The 20177-nt window shown below is 40.8% G+C and overlaps 1 protein-coding gene across 1 annotated transcript in view; it reads right to left on the reverse strand.

Moving 5' to 3' along the window:
- CSMD3 (CUB and Sushi multiple domains 3) overlaps nucleotides 1-20177 on the reverse strand; it is a 173439-nt gene that overhangs the window by 97743 nt on the left and 55519 nt on the right. The window contains exons 9-11 of the mRNA XM_040354643.1: nucleotides 18153-18326; nucleotides 7192-7377; nucleotides 3817-3990 (exon numbers count right to left, since the gene is read on the reverse strand). Coding sequence (XP_040210577.1) covers nucleotides 3817-3990; nucleotides 7192-7377; nucleotides 18153-18326 — 534 coding nt within the window. The remainder of the gene's footprint in view (nucleotides 1-3816; nucleotides 3991-7191; nucleotides 7378-18152; nucleotides 18327-20177) is intronic.

Raw genomic sequence — 20177 nt, forward strand, 5'->3', positions numbered from 1 at the left:
TTTACACCTTGTAAAAGTAGACCCTTCTGTCCAGCGGCGCGTTTTTTTTTTTGTTTTAAAAAATTTTTTTTCGCCGTATCTTTTTTTTTCCCAACGCAACTTTATTGACCCGACGCTATCCACAAAGCTCGGCGTAACGTAATTTCGCGCTATTCATGTCAGGAAAATGACGTCACGAGCATGCGCAGTACGGCCGGCGCGGGAGCACGCCTAATTTAAATGGGAATCGCCCCCATTTGAAGAGGAACGCCTTGCGCCGGCGGAATTTAAGTTACACAGCCGAAAATTTCTAGGTAAGTGCTTTGTGGATCGGGCACTTAGGTAGAAATTTTAAGGCAGTGTAACTTAAATGGAAAATTTTACGTTACGCCGGGTCTTTGTGGATCTGGCCCTAAGTTTTTATAATTTTTCTGTTGTGTTAGTTTAAAAAAGTTTTATTATGAATAATAAAATATGTATTTTATTTTATAATTTGTCCCATTCAAAATGACACTAAAATTATGAATTTGTAAAAGGAACCTTGCACTTGTTTTAATGAGATACTAAAATACTTAAACAAAGCTAATTAAAATGTATAAAAATTCTAATAAAAAAAATCAGCAGAAAAAAATAAGTAAGGGGAGAGAGGCAGTAATTAGAACTTAATAGGGTTACAAAGGATTAATAAGGGGTTAAATAGGAAAACATTTTATTAGAAAAAAAAATTACAGACTTTTGATTTACATATGAATACAATAACCAATACAATAAAACAATATATTGATTAATTGTATAGCTTCTGTAGAAGCAGGGTATACAAGATGCATCCATTACAAAACTTTGTTAAAGTATTTTAGGACGTATCTCAATAAGTGGTTCAATAAAAGAGCCATTTTCTAGAACAACATGTTCGGGACACATAAACAGGCTAAACTTTCCACTGAAAGGTAATGGGGTCAAGACAAGAACTGTGTCCTTCCTACAATCATCAGAAAGCACCATGTATCCATATTCAAATTACATTCCCCAATTTCTTCACTGAAATGTCCTCAATGGCATTTACTAGATTTACAGTCATTTCCACAAATGATCTTATTATGATCAGTAAAAGTGGCCACAGCCTCGTAAACGGTTAGAGAATATAGTTATCAAGAATGAATTCCTAACAACAATGACATAGAGGACAGAGCATGCTGAATCACCAAACCGCAAATGAAGTTTAAATGAAATTCTTGGCACTAAAATCATTAGCTGGTGTCCATTTTCTTTAATGTCCTCTTTGCCATTTATAGCACTGAATTGTAATGTGTGTGGAATACATGTCATTGTAAATGGTTTAAACGAGAATAACATTTCATGTGGCTCTTAAAGTCAAATTCCCACTTTTGTAGAGAAAAGCACAGTCCTCTCTTTGGGTCAGTCTTATACACTTTCTTGCACACCCTTATCCGCTTCCTTTTTGGTGGTACTGAAACAATCTATTCCATTAACTTCTTCAAATTGGAGTGCTAGGTGGGGGTTGGGTCTAACATCCTCAAACTGATGGAAGTGGAAATTGGGAGTGCTAAGAGGAAGGATCTTCTTGCTATCAGTCCCAGTGGTCTAGAGAAAACTAATGAGAATTGCGATGTCTAAAGCTTCTTCTGAGTTTTGAATAAGCATCGACTCCTTTTAGGGAAGCAAATCAGTTTGGCTTTAAAAACTAAACCCCAAAAAGGCACAACTAATATTGTTTTTGTTAGCGTTATTATTTTTTTTTTTTTTACTTTATAGGCTTGGGGCCAGATTCAGGTAGAATCGGCTTACTCTGCGGCGGCGTAACGTATTACATTTACGTTACACCGCCGAAAGTTTTACGGGCAAGTGCTTGATTCACAAAGCACTTGCCTGTAAAGTTGCGGCGGCGTAGCGTAAATCCGCCCGACGCAAGCCCACCTAATTCAAATGGGGTGGGGACCATTTAAATTAGGCGCATTCTCGCGCCTAGCGTACTGCGCATGCTCCGTCCCTAAAATTTCCCGACGTGCATTGCGCTAAATGACGTCACAAGGACGTCATTGGTTTCGACGTTAACGTAAATGTCGTCCAGCGCCATTCACGGACGACTTATGCAAACGACATGAAATTTCAAATTTTGACGCGGGAACGACGGCCATAATTAACATTGGCCAGACCACCTAGAGGGCAGGTTTAGTTTTATGCCGCGTATCTCTACGGAAACAACGTAAATTTACAGCGACGGGCAAAGCGCACGTTCGTGAATCGGCGTAACTAGTCATTTACATATTCTACGCCGACCGCAATAGAATCGCCACCTAGCAGCCGGCCTAGAATTGCAGCCTAAGATCCGACGGTGTACTAAGTAATCTAAATAGCACACCAGATAGATAGATAGATAGATAGATAGATAGATAGATAGATAGATAGATAGATAGATAGATAGCACACCAAAGGAAGCTTACATTGCAGCTCCATTTATCTGAATGAAACCTCTGATTAGCAATAAGTCACTTCTCGGATTAATTATTTAAGTTCTGTAAATCAGTGGTCATCAACCCTGTCCTCAGGGGCCCACTAACAGGCCAAGTTTTATGTATTACCTTGGGGAGATGCAGACTAGAATACTGCAATCACTGAGCAGCAAATTATATCACCTGTGATGTATTTCAGTTATCTTGCAAACCTGGCCTGTTAGTGGGCCCTGAGGGACAGGGTTGATGACCACTGCTGTAAATGATGGACTTCTTTCAGAAAAGCTGAAAACTAAAGTAGCTAAATAAGACAGCACAAGTCTAGAGTGCCATATACTGGCTACAGAGAAGATTGCATAAAATATATATGCATTAATTATTTTTTTAAGATGTCAAATAAAGAAAATATAATCAGCACCATTCTACATTCTCTTTAAGTAAAAATAAAGCAAATCTGATGCACAGTCACCAGTAAAACATTAAATATTAAAGGTCCACTGTAAGAAACCATCAACTGCATTATTTTTTACCTTAAAGTGATTGTAACGTCAGAAAGTTTTTTTATCTTAATGCATTCTATGCATTAAGTTAAAAAGCCTTCTGTGTGTGGCAGCCCCTCTCAGCCCCCCTAATACTTACCTGAACCCCATCTAGATCCAGCGATGTTGCACAAGACACTCGCTGGCTAGGACTCCCCTCCTCAATGCCTGAGACAGCAGCGCGGCGCCATTGGCTCCTGCTGCTGTCAATCAAGATCAGTCAGCCATTGAGGAGACAAAGGGGCGGGCCACGGCTCAGTGTCTGAATGGACAAAGGGAGATGTGGCTTGACTCGGGTGCCCCATAGCAAACTGCTTGCTGTGGGGGCACGCAACAGGAGGGAGGAGCCAGGAGCATCGAAGAGGGACCTGAGAAGAGGAGGATCTGGGCTGCTCTGTGAAAATCCATTGCACAAAGCAGGTAAGTATAACAAGTTATTATTTTTACCTAAAAAAAACAAGACTGCACAAGCACTTTAAATACAGTTACTATATAAATGTAAGTTTTTTTTTTTGTTTTGTTTTTACATTAGTATAAGAAGATGATGCTGTATCGAAACATCTTGCTTTTTAGCATATCAGCCAAGTCTTGCAATATTAAAAGGTGGCTTTTTAGCTTTAGATATTGTACCAGATCATGTGAAAACCTGTCTTAAGGTATTTCCTCGAATATATATATATATATATATATATATATATATATATATATATATATATATATATATTACAGTATATATACAGTAAATGTATACCTATCTATATATACATACAACCACACAACTGTACATAGATATATAGATATTTATATATTCTCTTAAACATGTTTACCTGAACAGTGAGGTAACGATCCACTCCATTGCCCATTTAACTGACAGGTCCTTGTAGAATGCCCTAATAGGGTTCTCCTTCCAGTGCAGGAATAATGGACAGTAGATCCAAATGTAAACTTTTCCCCAGAAATAATTGCGTTTGGAGGAACTCCGGGATGACCACAGTCAATCACTGAGAAGAGAAATGACAAGTTTAATTCTACTCTCTGCCATGTTGAAACACCTGCATGTAACTGACTATTTACTTTATTTAATGGAAGCTTCAGAATTTATCATAGGTGCACTTTTGAGAGACGTGAGGTTATTCAACATGTCACGGTGAACATACTTTTGTTGTGTTGATTCTACCGACTCCTAAAGACAAAGCAGTGTGCGTGAAAGAGTTTTATTTCAAAGAATAGTAAGCCGATACTTACTAATTCATTATATATTAAAGAGACAATATATTATGTATATTATAACAGAATCAATATCAGAAAAATGTATGATCATTTTACCATAAAATATAAAATGAAATGCAGCCCTCTCACAATAAAAAGACCTCATGCGCCTCACATGAAACACTATCTTAATGAAACCAACACATACAGTACATTGTAAAATAAATACATACAGTGGAACCTCAGATTATGAGCATAATCCGTTCCAGGAGAATGCTCATAATCCAAAGTACTCGCATATCAAAGCGAGTTTCTCTATTGAAGTCAATGGAAACAAAAATAATTTGTTCCACATTGACTTCAATGGCATGCAATACCGCATGTGGCCAGAGGTGGGGGGCGCCGGAGAGCCCCGGAAACACCCAGAAAGGCCAGAGGAAAGGCTCAGGAACAGAGTATTTCAGAGTCTTTCCGAGCATAGTCGCAGAGTTCCGCCGAAACAAAATAATTAAAAGTCTGCAGCTACAAATACAGCAGCTGCTGACTTTTAATATATGGACAGTTACCTGTCCTGGGTGCCCGCGATGTCGGCACCCGAAGCCGATTTCTCTCTCGGCTCTCAGATGCTGACGCCACCATCTTTGGTAAGGGAATCATGAAGTGAAGCCTTGCGGCTTCACTCCCTGGTTCCCTACTGCGCATGTGCGAGTCATGTGCATGTGCGAGTCATGCGCATGTGCGAGTCATGCTGCATGCTGGTCCCTGTTGTTTTCTGGGACCTGTGTGTCTCCCAGATGACAGCCGGGGATGAAGTAGGCACTGGACGTGGCGTAGGTCACATGATCATCGCAGTGAAAGGTGCCAAATGTGACACCGGATTCCAAAAAGCAAAAGTCCAATTTTTGGGTGGAACTCCGCTTTTAGTCTCGGGGAACAACTAAAAAACAATATTAAAATGCACATCTCTGAACTGTCCTCTTCGCTAAAAGATTTGTAGTTCTCTCTAACCACATTTATGATTTATACACTTATATCATTAAATAAGACTTGTCATAATAAAAGGTTAATGTGTTGACTTTAGGTACTCAAGCAGTGAAAGAATGACATTCTGTACATGTTAAAGACATGGCAACCATATCCCCCATGTGTACTTCTATGCTTGATGTTTAATTAGGAATGTATCTTTAAATGATGACCATGCACTAACTAAAAGATATGTTCATCTTTGGTAACATGTTACAGGTTCCACCCATTTTAGGGTGGAACCTGTAACATGCTCCCACTCCTGCAGTCTCTCACTGATCCTACCCCCAATTGTGACAGGGAGGATCTTCTCCCCGCACCTGCTGTCATACGACCGCATCATTCCTTTACAGAGATCTGTGAATGAATGAACTACAAGTACCAACAGACTTTGCGGCTGAAGGCTTGTAGTCCTTAATGAACTACCAGGGTGCTAGTGAGTGCTCTTGGTAGTTCATTGAGACTTCCTGATATTGTGTAAATGTCTGTCCATATGAGGTATGAGCAGACAGATACACTTAGGCCCCGTACACACGACCGAACATGTCTGCTGAAACTGGTCCGCGGACCAGTTTCAGCAGACATGTTCGGTCGTGTGTACGGCCGACCGGACAGGTTTCCGGCGGACATTTGTCCAGCCGACCATTTTCCAGCGGAAAAATGTTTCTTAGCATGCTCCGCTGGAAGCCTGTCCGTCGGACATGTTCGGTCGTCTGTACAGACTCACCGTACATGTCCGATCGGCCGCCATCCCTCGCATGCGTCAAAGTGATTCGACGCATGCGTGGAAGCATTGACCCAGGGCCGCGCACGTCGCCGCTTAATCGTCGCGGCGACGGCGCGGCCACGTCACCGCGTATCGTGTACGCGCGGATTTCTGTCTGATGGTGTGTACAGCCATCAGACAGAAATCTCCGGGTGGACATGTCCGCTGAAAACGGTCCGGCGGACCGAATTCAGCGGACAGTCCGTCCGTGTGTACAATGCCTAACAGTCTGTTGGAGACTGAAATTGCGCCCTCGATCTGCTGATCATGGGTGTAATGCTTAAAGGCTCTTACACACGATCCAACTTGATGGCCATAATTGTCTGATGGACGTGTTGGGTCGTAAAATCCAACCGTGTGTATGCTCCATCAGACAATTATTGGCTGAATTAACGACAACAAAAGTTGGCTCTTCATGCTCACCAATTGTTGGGCAATAAATTTGTTAACTTGGTTTATCTGTTGTATGTACGCAAGTTGGTCCAATTAAAATCCGATGTACAAACACGCATGCTCAGAACCAATGTTAAACCTCAGCCAACAATAGCAGAAGTTGCCCAAAGGGTGGCGGTAAAGAGCTGAAAAACCACGTGGTTTGGTGAATGTTGGCTGAAAATGTTGTGCACAAGGCACAACATTTTCAGCCAACATTCACCAAACCACGTGTTTTTTCAGCTCTTTACCACCACCGTAACAAGTTCACGGCCAACGCCTTTCGGACCAAAATCCACGGAAAAGTTGTTTGGAAGTCCGATCGTGTGTACAAGGCTTTACAGGCGAAAACATAAAAGCATAAAAAAATGTGCATTTGTTTTTTATTGTTTTTTGGAAGGTGGACTTATCCTTTCATTTTTATAAGCCTGGCAGTAGGGCAGGCACTGATAATTCTTAAGACCTGTGTCAGAAGGCCTTGGGCTTAAGTCCAGTCCAGTCTGCATGATATCATGCAGAACTAACTGAATTCCTTCTCACCTGAAGTTGACCTACTTCAAGAGAGTTTCCTATGAACTTATATGGGAATGGAAATCCCAAACAAAATCTCAACACAGGCCATTATAATGTAGGTTTTTTTTTTAGGAGAGATCAAACTGGTATAGTTTATAATTGATAATAGGTCATATAATAATGGCCAAACAGCTCTACCATTAAAAAAAAAAATATTGTGTTTTTAAAATGATTTACTTAATAAGTAAAAAAATCTTACTTATGCATTCTGGCAGTGACTTGTCCCATTGTCCATTTGGCTGACAAACAAGGACAGAAGATCCAAATATATAGTATCCTGGGCTGCAGTCATAGAACACCACTGTCCCATAGGTGAAGTTACCGTGCTCTATTTTACTTTCCCGGATAGAGTTCTCTGGGATTCCAGGATCGGTACAGTTGACCACTAGGGAATAAAATGTAATTTAGACTTAGAAGACATTCAAAAATGTTAAAATAAATGTTAAATAAATGTAAAAATAAATAAAAATAAATACAGTTCTTAAATACAGATTGCAGTTTGCTTTGTCACATGATATTTCCTTAATTACAGTGTTAACCCCAAAGATAAGGGAGTGAGAGGAGAGTGCCGCTACACACAGGCACAGCGCTGGATTGAGTGAGGACTCAGATAAGTACAAAGGAGGTGAAGGGGGCAATAGTACTATCTAAATATTTTTTTCCATATATAAACATAGCAGATAGCAAACAATTTTTTCCATATAGAATATAGCAGATTCCCACCCGGTGTGATCTTGTCATATGATGTGACCTATCATAAGACCGTTCACAACCCTCTCTCTGCCCAAGCAGTGAATATACTACATGAGATGAACCTGAAGAGTTAACAATCCTCCTTTTCCATCCTGCTCTCCATTGAATAGGGGACAGGGGCAGCAGACGTATTGGAGCATGCAGCTCCAGCTCTCATTCTCTCTGCTGAGTGCTGTATACACTATCACTATTACCAAAAGTATTGGGACACCTGCGTTGAACTTTAATGGCATCCCAGTCTAATGCTGCGTACATACGATCGTAATTTCTGACAAAAAATGTTCGATGTGAGCTTTTGGTTGGATAATCCAACTGTCTGTAACTCCACACAGTAATGCGAGGCTTTCTCCCTGGGGTGGAGAAAGCCTCTTGAGGGGGGGGGGGGGTGAGCAGTAGTGTCAGGATGCCCACTAACACACAGCTCCTTTCTCTATCTGCAAAGTAGAGAGTGTCCTGACATGCCTGCTCGCCCCCTCCCCCCTCAAGAGGCTTTCTCCACACCAGGAAGAAAGCCTCCCATTACTGTGTGGAGTTACAGACAGAAGAACAGGAAGTGAGGATTTCTCAGAAGAAATAAGGACATTTAAAAGCAAAATGGAAGGACGAGGTAAGTGAAGGAGGACTGCACTAAGGTAAAGGAAGCTATTTAGAAAAAAAAATAATTCCTTTACAACCCCTTTAATTATATATATATGAGGTCTTATATGTATATGATATATATATATATATATATATATATATATATATATATATATATATATCATATGTTTATAGAAACCACAGCTTTGAATTTTTTTATATAGGGTATGCTTTTTACATTTCCGTTTATCTATAAATGGTGCTTTTTATTCTGCTCCTTCTTGCAATGTAAATCTAGGAGTCGGCAAAATCAATAAAAACAATATCCTCCCGTTGTGGCAGATATGTTATCACAACAGTTGTTAAGCAATTAGGCAGTCATTGTAGTATCTAATCTACTCTGCCTCTAGTGTCTCATCTACAAAATCTGTGGATAAAATAGTAAAAAAAAAGAGAGTTTATAAAATGTGAAAGTCATACAAAAAGGTACTATTAAAAAAGAACCTCCAGTCATGTTACTGAATATTAAAAGTTAGCAGCTAAAAAAACTGGATCCAATGCTGTGCTCACCCGATGGGGCGCTGGGGACCGTCTTCAGTTACCGACATTGGTATTTTAACTGTGTGCAGCTGTCTGTGATAGCTTGTGGTATCACAGCCAGCTGGCCATTGTGCATGCGCAACCTGCACTGTGCTGCGCATTGTGAATGGCCCCAGCCTTCTGGGACCTGTGATGTGTTCCTGAAGACTGCGGGGAAGAAGTGGGGAGAGGGGTAACTTCTGTTGAGATTGCCTAGGCGATTCGAGCAGAAGTGGGAGCGGGTACCCCCCACAAAAAAGTGCCATTTCCTAAGGAGAAGCAAAGGAGAAAGCTTTAAAGCTGAACTTTCCCTTTTGAGTTGAGTTCCGCTTGAAGCTAATACTGCACTAATAACACAAAAAATAGTGGGGTAGATCCACAAAGAAAGTACGCCGGCGTATCTATTGATACGCCGGCGTAATTTCAAAATCCTTCAAATTCAGAATCCTCAAAACAAGATACGACGGCATCTGGGTTAGACCCGACAGGCGTACGTCTTCGTACGCCTTCAGGTCTTAGATGCAAATTTTTGACGTCCGCTAGGTGGCGTTCTCGTCGTAATCCGCGTCGAGTATGCAAATTAGCTATTTCCGACGATCCACGAACGTATGAGCGGCCATCGCATTTTTTTACGTCGTTTCCGTTTGGCTTTTTCCGCTGTATAGTTAAAGCTGCTATCTGGTGGCGTACTCAATGTTAAGTATGGCCGTCGTTCCCGCGTATCATTTTGAAAATGTTACGTTGTTTGCTTAAGTCGTTCGTGAATGGGCTGGACGCCATTTACGTTCACGTCGAAAACAATGACGTCCTTGCTACATCATTTGGAGCAATGCACCCTGGGAGTTTTGACGGACGGGGCATGCGCAGTTCGTTCGGCGTGGGGACGTGCTTCATTTAAATGAAACACGCCCCCTACCCGCCCAATTTGAATTCCGCGCCCTTACGCCGCGAGAGATACACTACACCGCTGTAACTTACGGCGCAAATTCTTTCAGGATTCAAAGAAAAGAAAAGCAAGTTACAGCGGTGTAGCGTATCTCACATATGCTGCGCCCACGCAGATGTATGTGGATCTGCACCAGTATGTGCTCACTGGAAATAAACTATCATTGCTCTTCAAACACACAGAAATAAATATTTCATGATGATTGTGCATTTCAAGTACAGTAAAACCTTGGATTGTGAGCATAATTTGTTCCGGAAGCATTCTGGTAATCCAAAGCACATGTATATCAAAGCAAATTTTCCCATAAGAAATAATGGAAACTCAAATGATTCATTCCACAACCATTTATTTATAAGTCCTTCAGTTTATAGTCCATATAAAAAGATTATAGCAATATTAATAAGTTGTGTAACCATAAAATGTCCATCCACAAATGGAAGGCTCCCCAAGGGGATCAGAAGCAAATCCAGCAGGAACTAAAGAGCATAAAAGAGAAGAGAGGCGCCTCTAAGGCCCCATACACACGATAGAATCCATCCGCTGAAAAATCCCAGCAAATGGGTTTCAGCGGATAGATCCTATGGTGTGTACACTCCAGCGGATCTGTTTCCGCGGATATTTATCCCCTGGGATGGATTTCCAGCGGATAAATATTTGATGACATGCTATCAAATCTATCCGCTGGAATCCATCCCAACGGATGGATCCGCTGGTCTGTACAGACTCACCGGATCCATCCGTCCGAAGGGATCCCCCGCATGCGTCGTAATGATTCGACGCATGCGTGGAATTCCTTATATGACAGCGTCGCGCACGTCGCCGCGTCATAATCGCGGCGACGGCGCGACACGTCATCGCCAGAGGATTTCGGCGTGGATTTCGATTCGATGGTGAGTACACTCCATCGCATGGAAATCCGCACAAATCCTCGAGAGGATTTATCCGCGCATACGGTCCGCTGGACCGTATCCGCGGATAAATCCTCTCGTGTGTATGGGGCCTAAGAGTAGGAATATGGTCACATTTAATGAAGGTACAACATTTAGAAACTCACATGGTTGATGATTAAAAGAGGCACATCTAAGTATGCAGGGATCCGGGGTAAAGCTGTCCACATAGACCATTCTCCTCATCGCCGGCTCTCACCGCTGTCAGTCTGCAATTATGACCAGGAAGACTACCCTGCAGTAGAGCGATCTGAAAGCGAGGCTTGAACCGCTCGTGGAAGAAACAACATCAATGGTGGTGCAGAGGATGGTCTATGTGGACAGCTTTACCCCGGATGCCTGCATACTTAGATGTGCCTGGTTTAATCATCAACCATGTGAGTTTCTAAATGTTGTACCTTCATTAAAGAGGAAGTAAACCTTCCTCAAAAAAGCAAAAAAAAACAAAAACGCCCTGCAAGACAAAGGCATAATGAGCTAGTATGCATAGCATAGATCGAAGCCCCCACAGCGGTCCACATCCTCCCCTCCGGCCGCCGACATGTCATCCCAGAGTTACTTCCGGGTATTGCGGCTCCCGCGCCGTGATTGGCAGGAGCCACGATGAAATCACTCCCGCGGGAGCCGCCGGTAACGGCACGAACACGGAAGCAACAGCGCATAGGTGCCATTGCTTCAGTTTGCCCCAGTGGGCATGTGCCGATGACGTCGGCAGATGCAGACACAGGGGTGCAGGTTTAGGAGATATCCTGGGTAGCTACAGGTAAGCCTTAATATAGGCTTACCTGTAGCATAAAGTTATAAAAAGGGTTTACAGCCACTTTAAATGTAACCATATTGCTACACTTAGAGGCGCCTCTCTTCTATTTTATACTCAGTTGTGACATGACGCTACTCTTATATCAAGACATCGCTTGTATATCAAGGCAACATTTATTTTAAAAAAATTAGCTTGTCTTGCAAAACGCTCCCAAACCAAGTTACTCTCAAACCAAGGTTTTACTGTATTACAAACTCAGCAGATATTTTTGTGTTGGTTTTGCTTGACCATCTCACTCTTCCCTCTGTGATAAATCAGCCACCCAAAATTCAGGACATGTTAAAAAAAAAAAAACACTTTCTTGTAAATGTTTCAGTGAAAAGCGACAAACACAAGAAGAAGACAACAGGTGCTATGTTTTTCATTATGTCACCAACAAACTGTGAAGGATAAAATAACAAAGCTTGGAATAGCAATTTACTTTTGCTGCAAGGCCGCAGGTATACTAATAAAGCTTATCTAAATCCAAAAACAACAATTTGAATACATTGCAGCTAACCAGTTCCTAGATGTGGTGGCTTGATTTTAACCTGGTAAATCTGAATATAACACATTTTCTGTCCCTGGGTAGCTATGCTAACTTCTCTAATGTAAAAAAAGAGGGGTTTGGGACTTTAACCACTTCAGCCCCGAAAGATTTGGCTGCTCAATGACCGGGCCATTTTTTGCGATTCGGCACTGCGTTGACTTAACTGATAATTGCGCAGTTGTGCGACGCTGTACCCAAACAAAATTTACGTCCTTTTTTCCCCACATATAGAGCTTTCTTTTGGTGGTATTTGATCACCTCTGTGTTTTTTATTTGTTGTGCTATAAACAAAAGAAGAGCGACAATTGTCAAAAAAAAACACAATGGGGGTTATTTACGAAAGGCAAATCCACTTTGCACTACAAGTGCAAACTACAAGTGCAAAGTGCATTTGAAATTGCACTCGGAAGTGTAGATCCGAGGGGGACATGCAAGGAAAATAAAAAACAGCATTTTAGCTTGCACATGATTGGATGATATTTCAGTGCAATTTCAAGTGCACTTGTAGTGCAAAGTGGAATTGCCTTTTGTAAATAACCCCCAATATATTTTACTTTTTGCTATAATAAATATAAAAAAAAATCCTCAGATGAGGCGATATGTATTCTTCTACATATTTTTTGGTAAAAAAATCCCAATAAGCGAATATTGATTGGTTTGTGCAAAAGTTATAGGGCCAAATTCAGAGAGAATTGCCCTGGCGCAGCGTATCAGAGATACACTACGCCGCCGTATCTTACCTGGCGGAATTTCGAATCCAGGAAGATTTTGCGCCGTAAGTTACGGCGGCGTAGTGTATTTCTCGGCGCGTATTTCAAATTGGGCGGGTAGGGGGCGTGATTCATTTAAATGAAGCGCGTCCACGTGCTGCTTGAACTGCGCATGCTCGGTTTTGAAATTTCCCGCCGTGCTTTGCGCGAAATGACGTCGCACCAACGTCATTTTTTGAACTTCGACGTGAGTTATGTCCTTTCCTATTCACGGACGACTTACGCAAAAAAAAAAAATTTAAATTTGACGCGGGAACGACGGCCATACTTTAACATGGCAAGTCTATCTATACGCCACGAAATAGCAGCTTTAACTATACGCCGGGAATAACCGACTAGCGACGACGTAAGAGAATGCGACGGCCACGCGTACTTTCGTGGATCGACGGAAAAAGCTAATTAGCATACCCAACGCGAAAAACGACACAAAATCCACCCAGCGGGCGCCGAAGTATTGCACCTACGATCCAAAGGCATACGAAGCCGTACGCCTGTCGGATCGAAGCCAGAAGCCGTCGTATCTTGGTTTGAGGATTCAAACTAAAGATACGACGCGGCAAATTTGAAAGTACGCCGGAGTATCAGTAGATACTCTGGCGTACTTGCTCTGAGAATCTGGCCCTCAGCGTCTACAAAAAAGGGGATAGATTTATGGCATTTTTATCATTATTATTTTTATTACTAGTAATGGCGGCAATCTGCAATTTTTATTGGGACTGCAATATTGCGGCGGACACATCAGACACTTGTGTCACATTTTTGAGACCAGTGACAATTATACAGCGATTAGTGATATAAAAATGCACTGATTACTGTGGAAATGGCACTGGCAGGGAAGGCGTTAATACTAAGCGGTGATCAAGGGGTTAACTGTGTTCCCTAGATGTGTTCTAACGGTGGGGGGAATGGGACTAACTAGGAGGAGACAGATCGGTGTTCATACATAATATGAACACACAATCTGTCTCTACTCCCTCTGTCATGAGCAATCGTGGGTGTTTGGTGTTCATTGCGCCTGCCGGGCAATCGCTTTGGCTCCGCCTGCGAGCTGCGGGCTTGTGTCTCTGGCAGCACACGCGCGCCCCCTAGAGCCCAAAAGGCAAAGCAACGTAAGGTACTGTTGTTTTGCCTAGCGGAGGCAACCTGCCTCAGTCAAACTGTGGCCGCTGGTTCACAAGTGGTTAATTGAGGTGTGTAGGATCTTAGCTACCCCACCATGTTGCTTTTAAAGCGATTATTTATTATGGACAATTGTCTGATAGCTGAATATGTCATCTCCAGGTTGATATGACTGTTTTTATGAATATCTAGTCAATAATATGTGATTGTTATGCTTATTTACTGTGCATGTACGCATATTGCTATGTTATGTTTTTTTAATGAATAAAACATGTCTTTTTACATTAAAGGATCACTAAAGGATTTTTTTTTAGCTAAATAGCTTCCTTTACCTTACTGCAGTACTGGTTTCATGTCCTTATTGTTTTAGTTTTTGCTTTGAAGTTGCTGTAATTCTGCTCTGATCTCCACACTTCCTGGTTGTCTGTTTCCTTATAACCACAGTACTGGGAGCTTTTCACAGTGGTCTAAGCTCTCATTACTGTGTGTCTAAAACTTATCAGAACCAATCAGATTCATTTTAAAAACAAAACACTGCCCTGGATTTGTTTGTTTTTGTTCTGCGTGTCTCTCTAGTTCACAGGAACATGAAACCAGTTTAAGAGTGAAACTAACCTGCAGGCACATTATATGATTGATTTTTATCTATTTGTAATCATTTTTAAAAGGAATCAGTTAACTTTTATGTCTCTATACCCTGTAAACAGTCATTTCAGCAAAAAAAAAAAAATTCCTTTAGTGACCGTTTAACTCATGTTTTAGCCATGTTAGATCTACATCATTTAAAGTCCCAAAACCTCTTTTTTCTTGAAACTTCTCTAATATATCTGTGGAGGGAGCTATGGTAGCATTAAAGTTGACTTCAAACATATCTGCCTTTGTTCTTCTCCATTACATTGAGGAGTGGGGAGATTTGTAGTTTACAGAAGGAAGATAAGTGTATTTATGCTTTCAGTTCAGCTCACAGGAAGTGACAAGGACACTGCATACCTTTGACAATCAACAGGTATTTTCTTATTGAAAATAGAAATGAATGCAGCCACAACATCATTTGACTGATAAGCTGCAATCCCAATTTTTTGAGGGGTTTAGCTCCCCTTTAACAGTTAACACGTGTAAAATGTAAAGACATGTGTTGCGCTATAATTACACCCCAAAAATGTGGTAAACCAAATATTACAAAATAAGTGATGTATAATAGACAATAATGCTGTGCACACAAGATTAGACATTCCGACAACAAAACCGTGGATTTTTTCCCGACAAAATGTTTGCTCAAATTTGTGTTGCATACACACGGTTACACAAATGTTGGCGGAAATTCCGAACATCAAGAATGCAGTAACGTACAACACTACGACGAGCCGATAAAAATGAAGTTCAATGATTCCGAGTATGCGTTGAATTGATTCCGAGCATGCGTAGGATTTTTGTGTGTCGGAGTTGGTTACAGAAGATCGGAATTTCCGACAAGAACTTTTGTTGTCAGGAAAAATTGTCAATCAGCTCTCAAACATTTGTTGTTGGAAATTCAGACAGCAAATGTTCGATGGAGCATACACACGGTCAGATTTTCCGACAACATGCTCACATCGAACATTTGTTGTCGGAAATTACGACCGTGTGTACACAGCATTTGAATGCACACAATCTCTCATAAAGTGATCCCAGAAGCTTCCAGAGAAAAGGCTTCCTCCACCATGAACTACCACCATTAAGAGATCCAAATCTGCTCAACAGATATAAGTGACTCTCAAGAGTAAAACCTGCATTTTGGAAGAGTATCCACACTGGTCATCTCCAACATTACTCTGGAAAATGATTCCCTTGTAATCACTCTCTCTTCTCCAGGTGACTCCTCAACACCATCAGCCATGAAACAGTGCATGTAGGAAAGTATCCAAAACAAGAGAATGATATGCTCCACAGTGTGAAAATTCCTCTGCTGTCAGCTCCAGCAATGTCTCCTCTCTACTTCATACCATATGGAATAGTTCCATATGGTATTGGAAAGGGTATTGGGAAAACGAAAGTGCCATATCTATTATTTCAGTCCAGTGAAATAATAAAAATAATCTAAAATAATCTAGCATGTAAAAATTTACTCCACACAAATACATGAATAAAAACATAATGAAGTTGTTTTAATGGCCAAAGGATTTGCGTCTCTGTTCATCAAGTGCTCAGACTTATACAGCTCTGCCACCCATCTGGCAGGGCAATATACCTGATTTTTCTCTACTGCAGTTAAGTAACACTTACTGGTCTTTCCTTTCCCCCAGCCTCTGACTAGACAATGAAAGGAGAAGTAGCACACTGATGAGCTCATCTCTCTGCCACTCTGCTCTCTCCTCCTATCAGCACATGAACATTATATACACTATATTACCAAAAGTATGGGGATGTTTGCTTTTACACTCACATGAATGTTAATAGCATCCCAGCCCTTAGTCTGTAGGGTTAAACATTGAGTTGGCCCACCCTTTGCAGCTATAACAGCTTCAACTCCTCTGGGAAGGCTGTCCACAAGGTTTAGGAGTGCGTCTATGGGAATGTTTGACTGTTCTTCCAGAAGTGCATTTATGAGGTCAGGCACTGAAGTGGACGAGAAGGCCTGGCTTGCAGTCTCCGCTCTAATTTATCCCAAAGGTGTTCTATTGGGTTGCGGTCAGGACTCTCTGCAGGCCAGTCAAGTTCCTCCACCACAAACTCGCTCATCCATGTCTTTATGGACCTTGCTTTGTGCACTGGGGCACAGTCATGTTGGAACAGGAAGAGGCCATCCCCAAACTGTTCCCACAAGTTGGGAGCATGAAATTGTCCAAAATGTATTGGTATGCTGATGCCTTAAGGGTTCCCCTCACTGGAACTAAGGGGTAAAGCCAAACCCCTAAAAAACAATCCCAAACCATAATCCCCCCTCCACCAAATGATTTGGACCAGTGCACAAAGCAAAGTCCATAAAGACATGGATGACCAAGTTTGGGGTGGAGAAAATTGACTGGCCTGCGCCGAGTCCTAAACTCAACCCGATAAAACACCAATGTGATGAATTAGATCGGAGACTGTGGGCAGTACAAACCAGACAGAGGTTCTAAATCATTTTCATTCAAAACAGCTGAAGCCCACTTTAAGAATGCAGCCCAGCCAATATCACCAAGGGTGAGAAAAGGTATGAGGATTATATAAGTCGGGATCATAAAACTGGCAAAGACCATTTTCAAATGTATATTAGTTCACTCCAGGAGTAACTTAATTTCCATATCTTGATAAGAATTTATTGCTAACTTCAGCTTCAGACAGATACATTCACAAGGTTATCTGGGAACCCTGCTCTCTTCTTTTTCCTTAATTGCTTTTGAGATTTATAGAATACTGATTGATATTTTTTTACTGGAGTCCAGGGAAATACATTCAGGAAAGATATAAACATTTTGTCGAATAAAGGGTGTAAGCATTATAAAAACTTTGGATTGATTAAACTGACAAGAAGGTTCATTAAAGGAAAAATCTTCTTTTGTTATAAAATGTACATATATGTATAGTTTCTATACAACTGGTTTGTTATTAAGTCAGGATGCTTTCTACTTTGCAGATAGAGAAAGGAGCTGTGTGTTAGTGGGCGTCCTGACTCTCCCGTAGTCCAAGGGAGGGGGCAAGCATGACACTCCACACCAGGGAGAAAGTCTTGCATTACTGTGTGGAGTTACAGACAGAAGAACAGGGAGTGAGGATTTCTCAGAAGAAATAAGGACATTTAAAAGCAAAATCGAAGGATGAGGTAAGTGAAGGAGGACTTCAATAAGGTAAGGGAAGCTATTTAGGAAAAAAAAATTGTACCTTTACAACCCCTTTAAGGACTATATTTAAATAAAATAAAAGTTTTTGTCTCCAGAGTACAGCCTTTTATCTTCACAATTGAAATGATCAACCTAATGGGGAATTTATTACACATAAAACTAGAGTTTGAATTAAATGCTGGCCATAAGTAAAAAAAAAAAAATTAAATCATCCTCAACCCAACTGTCATGATTCATATTTAGAAACAGCAATAAAAATGGTTAACAAGTGTCCCTTTAATAGGAAGCAAAATCACAGGTAGTTCATGTCTTTCCTACCTTTACAAATAGGAGGAGGATGACTCCATTGCCGGTTGGCTTGGCACTGTGCCCGAGTTGGACCTTGCATGACATATCCCATGTTGCAGGAGAATGTTACAACATCATTGTAATTAAAGCCACTGCCACTTGTTCGTCCATAAATTGGACTGCCAGGGTGACCACAGCTAACAGCTGCCAGGGGGACATGAAGATCAAGAAAAAGAACACATTTGTTAGCCATTCATAAAAAGTACAAGTCATTTTGGCATACAACTAGTAATGTGTGATTGAAAATGAAGCTGAATTGAAGTATAAATCTCAAAAGAGCAGGCAACAAAAGTATTGTAACTGGAAAATATTAATTCAGTTTGAAAGTATTTAAATGAATCATTAAAGATCAGTTGAAGTCAAGAGAATGAGGACATCCCTCCAAATTCTTCAGCCTAGATTTTTGTGAAGGGTATTGTTAAAGTGTATGTAAAGCTAAAACCTTTATTTTAGAGTATGAAATGGTTAAAACCCTAACAAGTTAGGTTTTTTATGACTTTGTCCAGCCAGAGAAATTTCCCTTCACTTTCTGTTCTGTAATAGAAATGAGAGGAAATCTCTCCAAAGTAAAATAGTGGGAGTACAGTAGAATAGCTGGGAGTATACTTAAACTAATGAGGGCCACAGAGGGCCTAGAGGGTTAAATATTAGACATGTGCATTCGTTTTTGTCCGAATGCATTTTAGGTATTTTCGTTATCGTTTTAACAAACGATAATGAAAGTACAGAAAACCGAAAGATCCGACATAAACAAATGCTTTATTTTCGTATTGGTTGCGGTCGAATGTGCCTAACCTTAACTCTATTAGTCTAATATTATTCTACATAAAGAGAAAAGATTTGACATTATAGAGACATGAAGAAGAGTCGACATAGAGAGAAAAGATTTGACATAGAAAGAAAAGAGTCGACATAGAGAGACATTAAGATTCGACATAGAGAGACATGAAGATTTGACACAGAGAGACATGAAGATTCGACATCGAGAGAAATGAAGATTCGACACAGAGAGACATGAAGATTCGACATAGAGAGACATGAAGAGTCAAATTTTTTTTTTTTTTTAAAGATTCTGTCGAATTTTTTTTTTTTTTTTTCTTAGAACATTCGACAGACACCATAAGCCTTCAATGACAGATTCAACCTTAATTTGGATTTTTGGACAAATGCATTTTTTTTACGAAAAACAAAATAAATAAAAACTAATTTCGGGAGTAACTAAATAAATTTATTTTTCGGACAAAAACGAAATTACGAAACTAAATATTTTAGTGTGCACATGTCTATTAAATATAGCCTATATAACACCAAGTTGACATGCTTGTTTTAGACTATTGTACTTTCAATCTTGTGACACATCATTTGAAGAAGGTACTTTACTGCTCCAGTATGAATGTGCCTCTGTGCACAAAGCTAGCACCATAAAGTCATAGCTTGATAAAGAACTCAAGTGCCCTGAAAAGACCTCACAACCTGTCTGAATGGACACAAATTCACACAGACACAGTCCAAAATCAGGTGAAAATTCTTCTCCAAAGGATGGAGGCTAGAGTAGTTGCAATATGGAAGGGAGGGTTTTTAAAGCCTAATGTTAGGTTTGTTTGAACAGGTCCAAAAAAAATTATATTTCCTTCGCTGACAGATGCCCTTGCTGTCAATGCTGTATAAACTGTATGTAGCATCAGCTACAAACAACATACAGTACTATGTCCTGTTTCTAGCACAAGATTGAGTCTGGCTGAGCGCTGCTAATTTTTGAATGAATATAATACTGATTGACTGAGGTGGAGGGGCAGACAGATGACATTACTCTCTCCACCTCAGCCAATCAGAGGAAGCCTTGTACAAATTTCCCTTTGAGTGGCTGAGCAGCCCTCAGCACAACTCAATTTTGTTTTTCAGGAATGTTACATGAAGACCCCACACCGCTACTGGAACACAGCGCTGTATACTGTATATACACAGTTTATACAGCGCTCACAGCAAGCACACCTG

Source organism: Rana temporaria, chromosome 5, assembly GCF_905171775.1.
Source record: "Rana temporaria chromosome 5, aRanTem1.1, whole genome shotgun sequence".
NCBI lineage: Eukaryota > Metazoa > Chordata > Amphibia > Anura > Ranidae > Rana > Rana temporaria.